The 13,253-nt window shown below is 47.2% G+C and overlaps 2 protein-coding genes across 3 annotated transcripts in view; both read left to right on the top strand.

Moving 5' to 3' along the window:
- The window catches only part of ITK (IL2 inducible T cell kinase), a 60,848-nt gene extending 52,075 nt beyond the window's left edge, over window positions 1-8,773 (top strand). Inside the window, exon 17 of the mRNA XM_037152256.2 lies at window positions 841-8,773. Within this exon, the coding sequence (XP_037008151.2) occupies window positions 841-912 (72 nt within the window). The 3' untranslated portion in view covers window positions 913-8,773. The remainder of the gene's footprint in view (window positions 1-840) is intronic.
- A 1,482-nt stretch (window positions 8,774-10,255) lies between these two features.
- CYFIP2 (cytoplasmic FMR1 interacting protein 2) overlaps window positions 10,256-13,253 on the top strand; it is a 104,574-nt gene continuing 101,576 nt past the window's right edge. Inside the window, exon 1 of one of the 2 annotated variants that reach the window (XM_037152234.2) lies at window positions 10,256-10,352. The gene's annotated coding sequence lies outside the window, so the exon portion shown is untranslated. Of the gene's footprint in view, window positions 10,353-10,808; window positions 10,902-13,253 lie in introns of those variants that run through there. The other variant, XM_037152235.2, reaches the window with a different exon arrangement.

The raw sequence follows: 13,253 nt of genomic DNA, 5'->3' as shown, positions 1-13,253 counted from the left end.
TGGATCATATGATAACATTACGTGTAGGTTTGTGAAAAACTACCAGATTGTCTTCCAAAGTGGTTGTACCAGTTTGCATCTCACCAGTAGGGAGAGCTCTTGTTGCTCCACGTCCTCACCAGCATTTGGTATTGTTGGTGTTCTGGATTTTAGCCATTCTAATAGGTGGATGAGGGTATCTCTAAAACAAGTGGTATCTTGTTTTCATTTGCAATTCCCTAATGACATACGATGTTGAGCATCTTTTCATTATATTCACTTGCTGTTTCCTTATCTTCTTTAACGAGGTGTCTATTGAAATCTTTTGTCCATTTTTAAACCAGGTTGTTTTCTTGCTTTTAAGTTTTAAGAGGTCTTTGTATAGTTTGGATATAAGACCTTTATTAGATACATGTTTTAAATTTATTTTCTCCCAGCCAATGGCTTATCTTTTCATTCTCTTATTAATGGTGCCTTTTACAGGTGGAAGTTTTTTATTATAACAAAGTTCAGCATCATTTTTTTTCCTTTACGGATCGGATCATGCTTTTGATGTTGTATCTAAAAACTCATTGACACACCCAAAGTCACTCCAATTTTCTTCTATGTTATCTTCTCAAATTTTATCAGTTTTTCGTCCTATGTTTAGGTGTATGATCCTTTTGAGTTAATTTTCATGAAGGATATAAGGTCTATGTCTAGAATTGTTGTATTGCATCTAGATGACCAATTGGTCTAGCACCATATTTTAATATTTAAATCCAGCAGAGGGTACTGCTATTGAATTCTAGTGTTTTTTTTTTGGAATTGGCTATGACACACAAGTACAAGGAACTCAGAGCTCTTTTCTTCCCTCTCTAGAAACCAGAAGACCGGCCACCTTTCTCCAGACTTTTGAGTCAACTGGGTGAAATTGCAGAATCGGGACTTTAGCAGAGACTCAGCTGCAGACCCTGAGTAGGGGAAGAAACCCTCCCTCCACAGAGCATTAAAAGCCGCCACCAGCCCAGGACTCCCCAGAGGCAGCTGGTCTGTGGTGCCAGTTTCTAGGCTGCCCCAGAGGCTGGCGCTCAGCCACAGTCATGTGGCTCGGCCAATGAAGCGAGAGCAGGGCCACAGCAGCGGCCATGCCTCTCTCTATCCTCCCTCCAGCCTCTTATCTCGGGTGGTGCACAAACCTCAATCTGACAGCTTCCGGCAACATTTCTTGCACTTCTTCTTAGAAAGAGAGAAACAGGGTAGGGCCCTGGACTGTTATTTTTGTTGTTATTTTAAACATGGATCTAAGGTTAATGGTCAAGGGACTTTTCATTTGACCCGGCAACATAAAATCCCAGGGGATGGAACAAGAAGACCTGAGGAGCGTAACTCTCTATCAAGGAGGACAATGAGTTAATTAAGGTCTGAAAGAGTAAGCTCCTTCGTTGTGATGCTGTTGGCCACAGCTTCCGGCCACAGATGAAGGAGCAGCTGCTCACCTCAGAGGCCGGATATCCTGAGAAGCAGTGTTATGAGGCTTAACTCAGAGCACACTGCCACCTTTCTCCATGAAGGGAGAGTTATGGACTTGGGTGAACAGTTCCGACCCCAGAGTTGGAGCCCTTGGGTATCTGGTGTCTGGGCAGAAAGAGGGCATCTGATGGTAGGGAACCAAGTGGTACTGAGAAAGACCTTAGGTTGTTATCACACGGATGCTCACCCTTAGTACGAGCCAGGCAAGGTGACTATGCCTCCCCTTCTGTACAGAACGCTTCTGCATGCATCCTAGGAGGAAATGGTTGCTTCTGAACACACACTCTGACTGAGGACTCCATCATCAAGTCCCCTGCCACCCCCACCATGAAGAATCAGCCCCCTCTCTGCCTTCTCCCATCAACAACAGAGGGCAGCATTATGTTGAACAGTGAGTGATGTCTGGCAAAGAAACTGAAACTGGTTTAAGCCATATAGATTTGCAGCTTTAAGGGTGAGACTTTCAGCCTCCCAAAATTCTGAGAGAGAAACCAGGGGTCTGTTCATGTTCAAACCATCTGGATGGACACTGAGGCCGGCACTAAGTGGGGTGCTCCTCAGAGGCACAGTGTTGGCCACTGTTGAAATATGCAGGGTGAGTATGTCCTGAGTTACAAGACTTCTCTGCAGTTTATCCCAAGTTCACACCAACCTGGTGAGTTAGTATTACTCTTCCCACTTTACGTATTGTAAAACTGAGGCTTTCAAAAGCCAGGACACCTGCCGAACGTGGCAGAGCTGGGAATTAAGCCCAGGATTCTAGTTCACATGTGTCTGACTCCGGTGCACAGTTTCTTTATTCCTATTCAACATTGTCTTTTACCAAAGACGAAAGGAACTGATTGCAGAGGAAATAAATACAGCAGAGGGAAAAGGCAGAGAAAGCCAATAAAGACATCAACACAGCACCACCAGAAAGTAATGTTGTTCTTGCATAGACCACAGTGGTTGGCACTGTAGTCCTCCCACTTGGGAAAGGATCTTCTCTTTTCTCATCTGTAGCTCCCCTTTGTCAGAGGTAATGAGATTGGACTTAGTTAATTAACCCTTTGAGTCCCTCAACCTAGCAGAGTCATGTTGCAGAAAGCCATTTAGGTGGCTTCAAAGCAGCTCGGGAAGATTCTCCTGCAGAAGTATGTAGAAGGCTTTATTTATTCCAACTTTGAGTTGGCTGCAGTCTTCTTGGACACTTTGTAGGGATGGGTATTCCCTGATGTAAGAGAGAGTTAGTTTTCCTACAATGTTCAGAAAAAACTCAGGATGGGATTGTTGGGTGGTATTGCAATCAGCTCTTTCTAAACCAGCTAATATTTTGATTGGCTGGAGACCCAGATGCATAACTTTTAACTACAATTATTGTGAAACTGGAGGCCCCAAGATAAAACTCCACCATTCATAAGATGATCTTACTCAACTTATCCCAAATAATTTATCTGTACTTGCTGGCATTTCGTACATTCTCTTTTGGAATCTGTAATTAGAGATGATTTCTGGAACATCCAGCCTACAAGGAAAACATCGGAATTGACTGATTTCTGTGGTCTGGTTTAGGAGACCCCCCTCACTTGTCATTATCTTGTTCAAGCTCAGGTTCAAGTGGTCTTAGCTAAATGCATGTAGATAGTTTCCCTCCCATTGTCCTAGCCTGCAGAATGGGCTTCTGGCCTGTTTTTTTGTTTTTTGTTTTTTTTTGGTTTTCTTTTTCAATCACTTTAAAAATGGTGCCACATGTTCACAGGGAATTCCCTTAAACAAGGTTTTGATTCTTAATGCATTTTATAGTTTTTGCCTTTTGTACCTTCTGAGACTATGTATTTATATATGCATAGATGGGATATTTATTAGTGTACAGTCATTGCTAGCATTCACAATAAAAATATTATACATGTCTCTTACCCTTCATCAAGCACACAAAGTTAAAGGTCAGGTCCAGCATATAAAGCTGCCCATTTTAATAACGATAGTATGTACAGCCTGGGTTTCCTATGTGTCCAACTGTCGGCCACACATATTCCTTAAATAAAAATGGTTACACAGTTTCATGTCCCACAGGTCAGTACTTCAACATTTGTTCAATGGGTAAACACCAAACGCTTCCTAGGTTCCCATGGCACCCTGTGCCGAGAACTGCAGAAACAAAGATGAAAAAGGCAGAGTCTTTTTGTGTGAGAAACTGCAGGCGTGATTGGGAAAGGAGACATACAAATAAGTGAAATTATATATAATACAGCAATTAGAGCAATAACAGAAATATGGTCAAAGAAGAGAGGAGCTCAGAAAAACCGATGAAATCTCCCTCTTAATAGGGGAAGGTTATGTCGCTTGCTACTCAGAGTGTGGTCCCTTCCCCAGCAACAGCAGAAAGACCAGACTGTGAGATACGCAAATTATACAGCCTCACCCCAAGGCCCACTGGGGTGAGTGTCTACATTTTAATGAGATCCACAGGGTCCTGTACACAGGGAAGTTTGGGAAGCACTGGCCCAGGGGAAATAATGTCTGGCCCAGCTTTGAAGATGAATTATGGTTTTTATTTAAGGTAAGCAAGTGGGCAGAAATAAGAGAAACACTTTTCAGGTTGGGGAGCAGAGGAAACAGAATGTGTTGGAAAGCTGTTACCAGCTTACCGTTGGTGGAGCACTAGGGGTGTGGGTGTGGTCTCCGTGAGGGTGGGTGGGGGTGATAGAAGGGGCAGGCAAATTGAAAGAGGTTGTAATTCTAGGCAAGGACTGTGTTACAAAAAAAAATGAAATCGTACCTATAGATAGAAAAGATGTCACTGAGCAAGGAGATAAGGCCAAATTTGTGTTTAAAAATATATTCTGGCCTGGGCTTGTGTGGCTCATTCGAAAGGTCTTGGGTTTCATTCCCAGTCAGGGCACACGCCCAGGTTGCAGGTTCAATCCCTGATTGGCACACTTACAAAAAGGCAGCCAAATCGATGTTTCTCTCTCACATCAATGTCACTGTGTTGTCTCTCTCCCTTCTTTTCTCTCTCTCTAAAAGCAATAAAAAATATCCTAGGTGAGGATAAAATTTGTTTTTAAAACAAGAAAGAATAAAAATGTATTCTGGCAGCAGCATGCTGAGTGGATTTGAAAGAGGCAAACTGGTGGAAGAGAAACCAATGTGGATGTGATTTGCTCCTTGCTCCTAGTACCAGATGATTGTTCATTCTCATTCACTGTCGTCTGCTCTGTGGGTGACATGCAGAAGTTATAATTCAGTCTTAGGTCACAGTTGCATGGGAATGAATAGATGTTCCCCCTCCCTCTCAAAATCTCAAGGAAAGACAAGCTGGGGCATTACTTTGGGGGGGGTGTTGAGCTCTCCCTGTACCGTTCAGTTCACCAAATGCCCAGGTCTGTGCCAGGAGACAGTTCGGGAGCCAGAAGACCCTGAGGCACAGGTGAGAAAACCTGCAGCTTCCACGCGGTCCTCTGCGTGGAGCTCACCTCCAGGCCTGACTCCCACTGGCAATGACCCAGACGGGAAACTTCTTTATGGGGTTAGATGAACAGATGTGCTTCCCAGGGCACTCATTCTGCAGACTTTACTCTCTCTGGAATCTTCCAACACTCTGAGGTCACCGCCCTGAGGAACGGGCAGAATACACTCCATTCGGCAAGATGGGGAGCCTGCGTGTGCGTGCCTGTGCTGAGGGAGCCGCGGGCTCCCTAGGTAGAGGGCCTTAAGAAGGCGGTCTGATGATCAGGAAGACAGGGTTGGAGTTGGACCTGCATTTGCATCAAAGCACATATTCTCAATTAGATAAGTATTTATTTGCAGTGGCTTTGAAGGAAGTGTCTGCTCCCCAGAGCCACCCCTAGGTGGCAGCTGTGTGTGTGTGCGTTTCAATGACTTCCCCGTGTCATGGTGTGTAGTTGGCATGGGAAATAACAGAATCATACAGATGCTGTTACAAAGAGTTATCGAGATCCTTTATTTCATAAGTAGTCACCATCTATGTGCTATGGCACTGTGTGAGGTGCATGAGATGAATAAGATGTCAGTTAGGGACCAAACACATCATACTCACACCAAGATAATTCCCGCAGGGCTTATTTACAAAAGGACTCTGTGAAAATAGTGTGGGTAAGGTTTAGGAGAACCACAGGAAGTGACACAGAGGAGAAGAACAGCCAAGGGTCAGTCATCACCCCCCAAGCCTGGGCAGACAGCTGGGCAGTGGCCACTTGAATGTGGAAGCAGGGGGTCACTGGAGAAGGTTGCCTTTGGAGAAGAGGACCTTTTGTGGGGGACAGAGGAAGCCCATGGCAGCATCTCAAGGAGGAAGCAGAGGAACAAATAAATATGCTGACCCCACTTTTCTCGCCCCACCCCCATCAACTGCTGAGGCTTCTTGTTAACCGAACCAATGGGAAGCCAGAGGCCAAGGAGACCCTGGAAGGGTAGTCCACAGAGGTCAGTCTCCAGGGAGGGCAGCAGCAGGAGAAGAGCCGAATGGGCAGGAGGAACAAGAGACATCCACCCGTCTCTTCCCCAATTCCACGCTTGCAGCCATTCGGTGGGGTGGACTCAAGGGCCACCTACACTCGCCTGAGAATGCAGCAACCCTGACCCCATTTCACCTTGACTATGTTTTGCCATCCCAGATCCATTCAGAATATTCTCAGATCCTCCTTCTCAGTTCTTACCCACAATTACTGTGAACAGTATTTGTTGAACTAACAATGAAATGTTCTTTGGTATCAGTTATGTGTAAAAGAGCTGACCTTCAAGGGAAGCCAGTTCTCTAGAAATTGTGGGAAATGAGCAAAGTGAGGGGAAGACAGCAGAGAAGGGAGGGAGTGTTATTTCTAAACGGCCCAGGGTGGAGCTGCAATGTGTCAACAGCAACACATCCCTCCATATTTCATCTATAAAGAAATAGACCCATAGATGAAGAGAACAGACTGATGGGTGCCAGAGGGGAGGGGATTTGAGGGGCAGAGGCTGAGTTGAAAAGCGAAGGGATTAAGAAGGATTGGTAGTTACAAAATAATAGTCACGGGATGTAATTTACAGCATAGGGAATATAGTCACTGATATTGTAATCACTGTGTGTGGTGCCAGGGGGACCACTTTGCAAAGTACCCAATTGTCTAACCACTATGCCATACACCCGAAACTAATACAAAATAACAGTGAATGTCAACTGTAATTGAAAAATAAAATGTGAAAAAACAAACTCAATATGTGAGAGCAATACCTTAAAAATATTTATTTCATCTATAAAGTAATAGGGTGACTTCTAAGGATTTTGTGAGGATGAAATGAGCCCAGCCATATACAATACTTATCACAGAGGCTAAAACATTTTTTAGTTTTAAATATATTCTTTGAAAAATTATTTCAGATTCAATGAAGAAAATGGATAACACAGTTTTCTATGGAAAGACCAGCGTCTGGGGCCAGCTGACCTTGAGCAACCCTTCCCCTTTCTGGGCCCCAGTTCTTTCATCTGTAAACTGAGGCCATTTTGAGCAAAAGGTCAGGTTTGATTTAATGGGCCATGTAAATTGTGTAACTGACCATTAAGTTTTTCTTTTCCTGCTAACTACACGGACCAGATGTGTCAACCTTCTGTAGCAATATAGAGATTTTTGGGGTATTACTCACAGTTTCTCTCCATCTGAAACCCTTTTTCTTCTTTCCTTTAAAATTCATTACTTATGAAAAACATTTTAAAACAATGCATCTCAGTAACTTTCATTAAACATGTTTTTTGGAAAAAGGTGGCATATTTTTTAAAAAAGATTTTTCATTTATTTGGCAGGGGGGAAACATCAGTGTGTGCTTGCCAGGAGCTAGAATAAGGTGGCATGTTAATAAATACATGGTTTCAGTTGGCAAGGGGGAAATGAGGCTGTAGATAATTTTGGTTAAAAGCATGAGTTTTGGTTTCACTACTTGGACAACTTACTTAACCTGCCTCAGTTTCTTCAATTATAAACTTGGGCTAATAATTATGTTTTTTCTCATAGGAGAATTGTGAATAGTAAATGAGGCAATGCACTTGGTAAGCATTAGCTATCGTTACAAATATTAGTATTTTTTTATTTCTTCCTCCCAAACCAATTCTTATGTCCATTACAAATATTCCACCATTGGTTCCTATGAAGTAGGGTCTGCTAATGGATTTTGAATGGAAACTTGGTGTCCTAAGTAACTTGAGGGTGTTCTAAAAACATAGCAACACTGCCACACACGAAAACACAATGCATGGGACACAGCTCTGCAAGGGGCAAAGCAATTCTCGCTTTATCACTGCGGTCCTCTCGTGGCTGATGGTGCCGACGGGCCGGATGTAAAGGAAATCTGAATACAGTAGAAAGACGTCTATGAATTTCACTGGCAACATGTAAGATTTCAGTTCTGGTTATTCATTCAACCCACTTTTACTGATCTCCTGTTTTGTACTAACTAGTCTCTGAGGTCACAATGGCAAGCAAGATGGACTCATCCCTTCTCTTAGGTTTAACGTTCTGCTGATGGAATGCAGGCAAGTGCGTCCACAGTCACAAGTCAGCGTACAAGCAGAACGACAGAAGAAACCCAGGGGTCTAGAGACAGCTCACCTGAACCAACCCCAGATGTGGAGGGATCTTGGATGAAGTAACATCTAAACATATACCAGAAGGATGGATAAAAGTTGGGCAGCAAAATGGGGAAAAGAGTGGAAGGGGGAAGGAAAGGAGGACAGATCATTCCAAGCAAAAAAAGCCCAAATCGTGAAAAGGTCACAAGAGAGAACACAGCAAGTTTGGGGAACGAAAAGACTCCCTTCATCTGAAGCACAGCAAGCTCGTTCATGGGAGACAGTACAGATCAGGTCCTGAAACCCCGCACAGGCCGTGGGGAGGTGTTCGGGCTCTGTGCCGAGAGTGGAGGGAGCTAGTGAAGTGCCCAAAGTGTGGCCAAGGCAGTTCCTTTTTTTTAACTCAAGCGATTTTCCACATTCAGAAGGACTTTGGAGTGTATCCAACCTACTTCGCTCTGTAGAAGGGGAAAGAGGGAGGCGGAGTGACTTGCCTAAGAACACTCAATTGCAAAACGAGGACAAACAGGCAAGCCTCTGAATTTTCCAACACAGTTGTTACAACAAGACCCTGCTGCTTCCCCTTGCAAGTAAATAAAAGTCAGGGGTCAGAAAAAGATTTTTCCCTAAAATCTAACCAAACAGATATGTAACAGTCTCCTTTGTTTTTAAGCGACTTGTTCTTAAACGGTGAAAAGATGGAGAAGGAACAGGGAAAATGAATGTATTACAGAAATCTACACCATCCACAATAAAACTCCCTTTCCAGTCAAAACCTATCTATTCTCTCACTATTGTGTGTTTGTAATCACTGACACTCACAATCCCAAAAATCACAGTAGGAAATGTAAAGATTTTTTTCTTTAAAAAAATAATAGTTTTTTAAAGAAAGAAACCTCACTTCCACTTTTTAAAGCCATCCTTCAGAGACACCCACGCTGCTTCTCACATGGCATCAGGGACAGAGACGTGTGTGTGTGTGTATATATATATATAGCCAAAAATAGCTATTTAAATTAGAGTGATGTACTATCAAACCGCAGAGGATGATGATGTCTGAGTGCTTAGGAAATGGTGGGAGATCAGGCAGGAGAAATACTGCCAAGCCCTTTGCTGAGACTTGAGTAACTCGGCCCCTCTATACATAGCCCCTGAATAGGAGGAGCTGAGTGATGAAGCATGCATTTGTGGGCCCTGGGCAAACATTTCCCTTAAATCTACATACCCCTTAGATTGTCTCAAATGCTTTCCAATTATTGACCCTATAAGGTAGCTAGGGCTCCGACATCTCAGGAACAGAATAAAGAAGTGACTTACTTCAACGTTAGAATTTAACGTGGTCTGCCTTCAGCCTGGTCTGGAGGGTGCATGGGTGTCAATGAGAAACATGACTTTGGTGAGCCCTAAATGACAGATTAAGCCTTGAAGAGAAAGGTGTGTGTCCTCTCAGTTCCCTCCGGGGTTTGGCCAGGAATTATCAATACTTCTTCATGTCACAATGCCTTTTCCTTTTTGTCCGCTAGGCAGTTTTTCCTGAATGAAGTTCAGGCTGGTCCTGCTTAAGAGGTGGCAGCTTCAGGGATTCAGCTTTAAGGAACTGAAAGGAAATGCCAGAAGTTATTCTTGACAAGGGAGCAGTATTAGGGACCAGATTCAAAACGTCCCTCTCCCCAAGCCTCAGGCTTTTCTCACCTTGCCCTGTTCCCTTCCTTCACAGAACTTCTCCTAGCTGTAATTGGACATGTGCTAGGTTAATTCGTGTGTGCCCTGTCTCTCTTAGGTGATGACAAGCTCCAAAAGGTCAGGGACCGCATCTTTTGTACACCAGTGCATACCCAGCTCCTGGCAGGCTACTTGGAAAAAGTAGGTGTTCAATAAATATTAGGTAGATAAATAAGCCCTCGGAAATAATATGAGATCCCAATGGAGCCCAAAGCTTCTGTCCTGCCACCGCTGCAGGCGTGGTTCCAGGCATTCGGAGACTGGGAACAAGTTCTCCCCGTCTTCTCCACCCCCAGAGCAGGGCGGCTGGCTGTCCTGGGGCAGAAGCCAGAGTTGCAGGTCTGGGATGCACAGGCCGCGTAGTGGGGCACACCCGGAGCCCCTCGCCGCAGCCATTTCCTCCTCTTTGTGTGACAGCCGCACCGGTTAAGGGGCCGGGCACGGAGGCGGAGGAGGAGACTGGGCGAGAGGGGGGCGGGGCCGAGGGCGGGGCCGAGCGCCGCGGCTGGCTGAGCGGTGCGGTGCAGAGCCTCCTGCGCCCCGGCGCGGGGCCCGGTGGTATCTTTGGGCCGCTCCCCTGAACCTGCGGCAGAACCAGGTAAGCGGCTTTCGCAGGCCTGGGGCCGTCGAGGGGACCGGGATGCTGCTGGACATGGCGATGTGACTGTGAGGATGCGCAAGGGGCCGGCGCCCCTTCTCCCAGCCTGCGGGGGGCGCTCGGCGCAGCGCTCCGGCTAGCGCGGCCTGAGGGCCCTTGGAAGCCTTGGAGGCTGGGCCCCAGCCCCTGTCCGATTTCCTTGCCGCTCCGGCCTGTCCGGGGCTCCGCAACGTGGATCTTCTGCGGGGAGGCGCGGACACGCGGAGGGGTCTGGGCGGGTCTGGGCGCGGCGGCAGCTTCAGCAGGTGCACTGCCCGGGCCCGGAGCTGCGGGCCAGAGAGGAAACAGCGCTAATCCCTAACCCCTGAGACACCTGCAGCGACCGCGAGCCTGGCGACGGCGACACCCCCGCGCGCAGGTAGTGCGTGCAGAGCGCCAGCCTCCTCCTCTGCCGCCGCGTCCACCATCTCCTCCCCCAGGGCCAGCGAGAGCCGCCTGGGCCCGCCTGGCAGCTGCCTCGGGCAGCCAGAGCCCTGCAGTGAACCTGAGGTGGGTGGGGCGAGGGGGCGAAGCGGCGCTGTTTGCGGGTAGGGGTTTTAAAGAGAGAGGAGTCTCGTCTGACCCGCTTTGAAGCCTCCAGGCCTACACTAGCTGCACTCTACCTCCCGGCTAGCTGGGGGCGGGGAGGAGGTGGGGGAAGAGGATGAGTGGGCTGGCTTCTGGGGGAAAAGGTTGGGTTTTCTTGCGCTCTGAACCATCAGGAACCTGCCTACCTGCCTGCTGTGGCTTCAACTTTTCAGAACAGCCCTCCCCCTGGATGGGTACACACAGCCTATGTGAAAAGCCAGAGAAGAGGGTGCTCTCTTTTGGGGGGTGGGGGCAGGAAGCATGATCTGATAAGAATATTGCTCTCTGAACAGGGATCCCGGCAGGGAAGGACACCGATTGTCCGGGTGCCCTCCTCAGCCCAAGGATTCTGACTTTGAATTAGAGTTTCCTCCACACAGCAGAAACACCAAGGGCTGGTAGCCATCAGCTCCCCTTCCAGCCAGGCCGGGAAGGGAGAAAGGATATTTTCTGGCTGGCCCCTGGGAGCTTGTGCCCCTGTGGCATGAACAGGGAGACGGGGGCAGTCCTGTGGGCAGGAGGCTCAAATCAGAAGAGTGCTGGTTCCCACACTCCCCATTTCCACCTCCTGCCTATTTCCTCTTCAGCACAGGGGATGTTACCTTTTTCTTGGGCACAGGCCCTGTAGTAAGATTCTGGCAACCCTGAAGATGACCGATGTTGGAGAGCAAAAGTCTAGGTCCACATCCCTGGGCAGGATTATCAGGGCCTTCCGGTTGTTTTCTCCAGCATCAGCCTCCTCTGTGACCCGGTGTGAGCCCCCTGTCCCCCTTTCCACACAGTGCCCTGTGCTTCCCACTCTCCTTGTTTTCAAGAAAGGAGCCAGTGACCATGTTTATCCTCAAGAGCTCAGTACAAAAGCATTTCCCATTCCACACAGAGCAGGTGCTTTGATGTCATTTGGCCAGAAAGCAAACAGAGGATGAGGGGCCTTTTAGTGGGAAGCAAAGCTTTAGGTCAAATAAATACTCGGTATCTTTCATGGTGGAATTTCAGGCAGTGAGCTGGAAGTCGGAGTGCAGAGCTGGGTAGCAATTTTGGGGAACAGCTTCCTGAAATGACGATACCTAGCAGCTGTCAGCTCTGTTCGCTGCAAGGGCAGCTTTGGCCCCGAGGGCAAAAATACCTTAAGAGTGTGTATGTGTAACTGGTCAGGGGTCACTGTCACTAGGACGCCTTTGTCAAGCACCCAGTGTCCACATGGGGGAGGAGAAACTTTCCTCTAGAGAGTTGCTCAGAGGCACTGCTTGCCATCTGCCAGGACAGCTACTAGGCCACAGGCAGGGTGTGTTGTCACTGACACAGCCTGTGTCTCTGGCTAGATGTGCACGCTGAGTCTCCAGCTGGGGGCAACAGCTCTCTGCTCACTAAGCCTCTTTATTACATTTCCTGGCCAGTTCTGACTGGTTCTGTAGGCACCCAAGCCCGCCTTGTTCAGTCCCTGGTGGATATGGAGATGAAAAGGCATTAGGCCAGACATAGGGCGTACAATCCAGTAGGATTGAAGAGTATTCCTCAAATCCAATCAGGCTGACCGGAGAAGGAAGTCGACAGGAATTTAAAAATGAGGAAAGGGCCCCCTGAGAACATGACATGTCCCTTCTGATAAATTGTGCCTTCTCTGGGCGCTCAGCAGGCCTCCACTGCTGTCCTTGACCAGTGAGCTGAATTAGGTGATGAATAGGCAACAAGCTAATTAACGTCTGGAACGGGGCTCCTGGGGAACGGGTGCAGAGCTCCAGTCTCCATGTTTGAGGATCGGTGGCATTGCCGAAGGGCTTTCTTTGGGGCACTGATGGCCCCAGGGTTCCACCAAGAGCTTCACAAAATGGCCTTTTGTAGCCCCCCTGTGGCCACCATAACAATGAGTCTGTTTCTTTGCTGGCAAGTATTAATTATTCACTTGTAGTTGACGAAACCAGACATCAGTCACCGCATTGGAGCCTTGTAAAAAGGCCTTTGGTCTTGTTGTTCTAAGGAGCGAAGCCACCCTGTCTGGGGGCCAGAGGATGGGCCCTTCTTTCGTGCTGGAGGCGGGACGAGGGGGCGGAGCGTGCTGCTGCCTTTGGACTGGTGAGGTGGCAGGCAGGCTGCGGCGGAGGCGCAGGAGCTGGTACTTCACTGGGTGCTCTTATTAAATGAGAAAGTGCTCCGTAGAGTGTAGCACATAGTACTATTATATTTCTATAGTTATTGTTAAATGTGTTAATTACATAATCATTAAGAATGTGGCTCGTGTGTAGTTAACCCATAGCTTTTTTAAAAAAATCTTTT

The sequence above is a fragment of the Artibeus jamaicensis genome, unplaced genomic scaffold, assembly GCF_021234435.1.
Source record: "Artibeus jamaicensis isolate MK-2021 breed Jamaican fruit bat unplaced genomic scaffold, CSHL_Jam_final contig_432, whole genome shotgun sequence".
NCBI lineage: Eukaryota > Metazoa > Chordata > Mammalia > Chiroptera > Phyllostomidae > Artibeus > Artibeus jamaicensis.
The sequence above is the reverse complement of the archived record's forward strand: the minus strand, read 5'-3'. Positions and strand labels throughout refer to the sequence as shown.